This window comes from Bidens hawaiensis, unplaced genomic scaffold, assembly GCF_021521415.1.
Source record: "Bidens hawaiensis isolate Kalapana, Puna unplaced genomic scaffold, B.hawaiensis_p1.1 tig00031411_1, whole genome shotgun sequence".
Lineage (NCBI taxonomy): Eukaryota > Viridiplantae > Streptophyta > Magnoliopsida > Asterales > Asteraceae > Bidens > Bidens hawaiensis.
In genome coordinates this window covers 162,005-168,957 of record NW_027495279.1, presented here as the reverse complement: position 1 = coordinate 168,957, position 6,953 = coordinate 162,005, and the positions used below count along the sequence as shown (strand labels likewise).

Genomic DNA, 6,953 nt, shown 5'->3' with positions numbered 1-6,953 from the left:
TTGGTATTCGAGAAATTGAAGTCAATCCTAAGCTTTCTACTTTACGAAACTACTTACCAACTTAAATTGACATCATTGAGATGGTATGACATTAGGAAAGGGTGGACTTGAAAATGCGCATATCATCTCCTTAGTGCCAAAGATGCTCACTTAAGGTTTAAGGAGCTATCTATCATATATTGCTACGGTAAGTTTATCACATTTCTACATATTAATTATCAATGCTAAAATGGAGTGGATTCTTGATCTTAGATGGTAACCTTCGAATAATTGAACAACTCATTTAGAATTTCTTGTCTTGGTCACCTATATATTATATATAAGTATTTACATTTTATAAAAAGTTCAAAAATTAACCCCAAAATGATTAAAACCTCCGATTAAAGTAAAACAACGATTTATTATTAGAAACAATTGTGTCCACGGATCGATACTTGGTTCTTACCAATACTATTCTACATATACGATAGGTACACTTGCCTATTTTGTGTGTGTTTAGTCTTTGTATAAATCACTTTTATAAATTTAAAACACGATATTGTGCAAAAGCAAATCATCCCATCCTATCATATTTTAATACAAGACGCGCACGCACGCATCACAGCGTCTGCCGCCACGTGTCACCACGTGGCAACACGTCCGCCACGTGTCGCAACGTGGATCGGTGCCTGCCACGTGTCGCCACGTGGCAAGCCTAGTGGGTGACTGGCCAGGCCTACATCGCGGTACGCGATGGGCCAGCCAAGGAACCTATCGCGTACCGCGATGGGGTCCCAAATGAGCCCTATAAATAGCAGCTACGGGTTCATGCTATTCTCACTCCAAAACACACACATTACTCTCTCACTACTCTCTCTCTAAACCTCGAAGTCCGTGCCCTCGATCCGTCACGAAAACCGTGTACCGAAACCTCGTTTTCCATGCCCATTACCTCGATTTCCGTGCCACTCCCCGACATCCCGAACAAGAAGGAAGTACTGTCCCGATGACCCGGTTATTTCCTCGAAGCGCGTGCCAAAAGTGTTGGTGTCTCGAAAAGCGTGCCAAGTGAGGAGAAGGAGTTGAAAAGAAAAGAGTATCGATTGAACGGCGTCGAAGTGCTGCCCAAGTGACTAGGGTGTTGCCAAGCCAAGCAAGGTAGGCATAATGCCCGACCAAAATAATATTAAAATATTATAAAGGCTTAATGCCTAAGTTAGAATTATACTCGATGAATATAAGAAGAGAAAATAAATAACAAAGAAAAGAAAGAAAAGAAAATAAATATATATATATATATATATGAGTACATATATATATATATAAGTATATAATTATTCTTTGTTATAGAATATATTATTTAAGTATTATGAATATGCTTAAATAATAAAAGAAATACGTTTCTTAAAGAAGAAGAAACGTCGGGTTTTTAAATATAAACTAAAGGTTTATAAATAATACTTTATAACTAAAGGTTTTAAAGTAAAATGGGATAATGAACTAAAGGTTCATCGAGATAAATAAGACTAAAGGTCTTAAGCCGGATCGTGTATCCGACTAATGAAAGTTATACTCGTACTATAGGTGCGAGATAGCAAGGAAAGATCCACGGACGGTGTTGGAAGCCGATTCTATTGAAAAAGGTGAATACGCCCCACTTTTACAAACTTGTTTTCAAACAAACAAATGTGTTGTGTGTAAAACTTTACATGGGGTTTCGTGTCTCTAAAAACATTATAAATAAGAGTATAAGCCAGCCCTCAGGCTATGGTATACGTTTGTCTGGATCCTTACATATGTGGAATGCGGTGGACACATCGCACCACGCTTGGTCACGACCTCCAGCCACGATGGGCCGGACCTAAGTTACGTACGAGTGGGGAATGGCCATGTGTATATTTATGGTACCTAACTTATGTCATAAACGCTGTGGTGTTTCACTGAGGTGACCTAGTGCAGAGACTCAAGTTTATGATGATTGTTTTAACTTAATTATTCCTAAGCCAAGATGGGCCGAGACATACGTGGTCTCGAAGGGTAATTAAGTAAAGAAAATATTTTAGCGTCAGCATATTCACCAGCATTCGTTGCTGACGTATTTTATTAACATTTTGCAGGTAACCAAGGTTAGAGATTGCAAGACGAAGAAGCTCAAGAATCCGATGGCTCGGATAATTTTGTGTATATATTAAAATATGATGGTTTTTGTAAAACATATAAACAAGTAAATACTAAACGAGACTTTTGTCTCGTATTTTGTAATGTAAATATTTATAATATCGATCCTTATGTTTTTATAAAGACTTCCGCTATAACCCGCTACTCTGATTTATTTACAAACATGATACCAATTTATGGATCATACCCCTAGGCCTAGAATGAGGGTGTGACACGTGTCACGCTGTCAGACCACGTCATCGCGATACGCGATGACGTTGGGTTCTGATCCGTCGCGTATCGCCCACTGCCCGTTTCTTGGTTTTTGAAAATATGCCCATCGCGATACGTGATGGGCTTCCTTCTGATTCGTCGCGTATCGTGGCAGGACAGGAAAACAATATTTTCTCTTTTAGTCCTTGGACTTTGAAATTTGGCATTTTGGTCCGAATTTTCGTGATGTTACAGTTGCTACAAATGAAACCCCTCGTAAACATCAAAGAGGTCCAATGGTTGAATGGGAGGCTTGTAGCTCTCAACCGTTTTCTGTCCAGGATTTCAGAAAGAACGCTCCCTTTCATGGCAGTCCTCCGAAGGAGCACGAATAGAAACAAATTTTGCTGGGATCTTGAGGCTGGCAAGGCGTTTCAAGAATTAAAAGCTCACATGTGCGATCTCCCCACCATTACAGCCCCTTAGCCAGGGGAAACGTTGATGCTTTTTCTGTCCCAGACTAACCGTGCGATCAGTTTCGTTCTCATGGTTGAAAGGGGGAGCCCAGATTCCTATATACTTTGTGAGTCGTACACTGAAAGGTCCGGATGAGAGGTACTCACCTATAGAGAAACTGGTGTTGTCCCTCATTTACATGGCCAGAAAGCTGAGACGATATTTCTAAGCCCATGTGATACGCGTTCTGACTGATAAGCCTTTACAAGAAGTTCTCACTAGCTAAAGGGGTAATTGAACTGGGGGATCATGCCATTGAGTACAAGCCCCGGACGCCGTTCAAGGGACAAGTTTTAGCTGACTTCATCACCGAGATAATTTCATTAGACGACGGTATACCCAACCGTCAAGAAAAGGCCAAAGAGTAGTACTACACAGAAAAACGGGAAGATTCTGAAGAACCTTTATGGATCCTCTATACAGGCGGTGCCTCCAATGGAGAAGAATGTGGCGCGTGGTTTATTCTTATAAGCCCAGAGGGTATCAAATTTATATATGCGATTCGACTAGACTTCCCTAGATCAAGGTACAGTGCATCAAGGCTCATGTTGACTCATTATTAGTGGCCAACTAAATAAAGGGGGACTACGAAGCGAAAAATTTAAAAATGGTGGAGTATTTGAAGAAGGTTAAAGAATTAATGCAAAGCTTCGAGGAGGCTGAGGTTTTGCATATTTCGCGAGGGCTCAACAAAAAGGCCGATGGTCTAAGCAAACTTGCATCCGTTGCTTTTGATCATTTAGCAAAGGATGTTAAGGTGGAAACCCTCAGTCAGCCGTCAATAGCAGAAGGTGTCGTTACTAGCGTTGAAGTACAAGAGGAAAGTTGGATGACCCCGATTCTACTGTATTTACGGGAGGGGGTCGTACCAGAAAACAAGCAGGAAGCCCAGAGACTCAGAATCAGGGCACTCCAGTAGGCAGTATGAGATGATTGAAGAGGCTCTATATAGACGGTCGTATTTGGGACCTTCCCCTTAAATGTGTAGACCTGACGAAAGCGGAGTACATCATCCGAGAGATACATTAGGGTATCTGCGGAATGCACATGGGAGAAAAAAAATGGTGGCTGCTAGAGCCATGAGAGTTGGATATTATTGGCCATCAATGTTTCTAAGCGCGTTAAAGGGAATACAAAGGTATGATAGCTGCCAGATCTACGCCCCGGTCACTCGACAACCGAAGCTCATCCTCATACCCATTAGCTCCTCCTGGACCTTCCAAAATTGGAGCGTAGATATAGTGGGCCTGTTCCCCGAAGGGTCCAGGAAAGCCAGATTCTTAATCGTTGCTATCGACTACTTTACGAAATGGGTGGAAGCAAAGCCCCTCACGTCCATCACAGGGAAACAAGTAAAGAGATTTGTATGGGAGAACATCGTGTGCCGCTTCGGGCTCCCTCACTCCATAGTAAGTGACAACTGGAAACAGTTCGCGAGCGGTCTCTTCAAGGAGTGGTGTTATCAGTTGAAGATCAAACAAATATTCACGTCCGTGGCCAATCCTCAAGCCAACGGACATGTGGAAATGGCAAATCAAAGCATCTTGGAAGGGATCAAGAACAAGTTAGGTCGACAGAAACATTCGTGGGTAGATGAACTGCCCCATGTCCTATGGGCACACCGGACAATGCCCAATGTCACTCACCAGGAGACCCCTTTCAGTTTAACCTACGGAACCGAGGCCATGATACCCGTTGAGATAGGCTTGCCAACCAGCCGCACCTCAATGACTGAGCAAGAAAATGATCCAGACCTCAGGCTAAACTTAAATTTGGTTGAAGAAAGACGGGAGATGGCAGCAAGAAGGGAACTGAGTACAAGAAGAAGATGGAAAAGTACTACAACTCAAGGGCCAGAGAAGTAAAGTTCAAAGTGGGGGATTTGGAGCTAAGAGAAAATGAGGCAAGCAGACAAGAAGACCAAGGTAAATTGGGCCCCAGATGGGAAGGACCCTACCAAGTTATTTGGGCAGGGGAGAAAGGATCTTACAAATTGGCAAACCATTCAGGAGAAGAAGTCCCTCGGACTTGGAACTCCATGAAACTAAGTATTATGCCTAAATCCCCCCGGGGGGGGGGGGGGGAAGGGGAGGGCGCTAATCGCAAAAATAATTCCTTTTTTTTGGTAACATCCCAAGGATAGCGCACCTTCTAGAAGAAATGAAAAATCTCGAAATAACCTCTCCGTGAGGGCGTTAACACACTGTAACTGAGCTTCAAAAGTTCCCTTTTTGTACAATTTAGATGTGTGATGTAAGAGATTTAATGACAAGGCATTTTCTTTGAAAGTTAGATATGTGCACATACAATAATACTTGATCTAGTATAAACAACGTTTCTCCCCGTGAGAACAAACAAATGGATCCATTTGCAACGAAAAAACATTACCTTTATGTCACAAAAGGCGTAAAGAAGGCCCTTCCGATGGTCTAACTGGTTAACCAAAATAATAAGAGTCAAAGCCAAGAAACATTCAAAGAAAACCGTCATGATTAAAATATTACGGGAACCATTCCCAAAATACTACATAGCCTCCAAGGGCATAACATCCATATAAAAGTCTTAACCTCCTAGAGGTCCATACACAAACCACCAAATAAAAAGCACAAAAGAGTATCATAACAAAACACATGATAAAACGTAGTTACTACAGCACGGGAGAAGGAGGGTCAATCACCGAGGACAGGGCCTTGATCTCATCCACTGAAATTCCAGGAACAGCAGACAACTAGGTCAGGATTGGGGGAATGTGAGCATTGTACGCCACGAAGGCCTCTTCAGCTTCAGTCACAACAGTCTCTGAGAAGGTGGGAACCTCGAGAATTGGATTCCCTTGTGCATTGTGATCGTACCCAGCCTTAAGCCCATGCTGAAATCTTGATGACAAGACGGCCCGGTTCAAAGCGTCACGAAGTTGACATGTCTCACGGCACGAACGGGCTCTCTCATAAACCAAGCCAAACCCTTTCATCACCATCCACCATCCATACTCGATCCTCCAGAGCGTGATTCAGCTCTCCTATAGCCCAACAATAACTTGATCCTATTGAACCAAAGTAGCCTCAACATCCTGCTTGAAAGTCTCAAACTTCGCACGTTCTTGTTCCAACAAAGCCTCCAACTAGAAGCATATGGAAAAAAGAAACTTAATGTAAAAAGAAGGGGAAAAGCAATGTCCACAGTTGCAAAAGAAGTAGGGGAGAATACGACACTAACCTCGGAGAGTTTCGCTTGAGCAACCAGCGAGGAAGCATACTTAGACTCAAGACCGGCAACATGATCACGAGAAGCTTTCAGCTCAGCAGTCAGGGAGACAACCTCATCCTTTGAAGTCTTCAAAGCACCCTCAAAGCTAGACGGTTCCAAGATCCTCTCTTCACTAAGAACCACCTTTTGCTTCAAATCCTAGATTTTCTGTTTATCCTTCTCGACTGAACACTTGAGTGTGGCAATCTCATCTGCATTTTTACGAAGAACCCAGTCTGCATCTATCACCGCTTGGTGTGTAGCTGCTCCTAAAGCCATGGTAAGGTACAGGTAAGTCCCAAACTCACCCACAATGGAATCAACTGGCAAAGACTGGATATAATCATAGTCTGCCGGGGGAACAACTTCAGTCAGGAACTCATGGGCTAACTGGGGGTATTGACACAAGATCCTACAACCAACTTCCACTTAGGAACGAAAATGTCTTGAGATGGAGACTCATACAAATCAGGGTTAGGCGAGTCACTCGTCACTATTCCTGCCACTTGAGGTGATTTTCCTTTAATATTTGTTTCTACCTCCTTGGAAGAACTAGCCACCTGGTTTACCACAGTCGGAGTAACCACCGGGAAAGAAAAGTCTGAATCTAGATCCACAACTTCATGAGAAGACACGGGAGCCTACGAGGAAGTGGAAATTTGCCCAAATAAGGACGTTTGGAGCTGCGCGGCCTTCCCTTCATGGAAGCATCAAATATGTCGACAAGAGGATTCTTGCGTTTCGGAGTATCTTCAACACGAGTTTCAACATCAACTACGGTAACAGATGGGTCCAAAGAATCTGAGCTAGCCAGGGGACTCACTTCTTAGCTCGTAGCAGGA

The 6,953-nt window shown here is 42.9% G+C and overlaps 1 protein-coding gene across 1 annotated transcript; it reads left to right on the top strand.

Annotated features, from left to right (window-relative positions):
- The first annotated feature begins 3,472 nt into the window (after positions 1–3,472).
- Positions 3,473–3,784, top strand: LOC143582019 (uncharacterized). The gene has a single exon (XM_077064677.1). It carries the CDS (start codon positions 3,473–3,475, stop codon positions 3,782–3,784), a length of 312 nt encoding a protein of 103 aa, XP_076920792.1.
- The last annotated feature ends 3,169 nt before the right edge of the window (positions 3,785–6,953 follow it).

What these genes read in the sequence shown, in the direction of transcription:
- LOC143582019 (XM_077064677.1), top strand. Translation starts at nt 3,473, where the DNA reads ATGGTGGAGTATTTGAAGAAGGTTAAAGAATTAATGCAAAGCTTCGAG.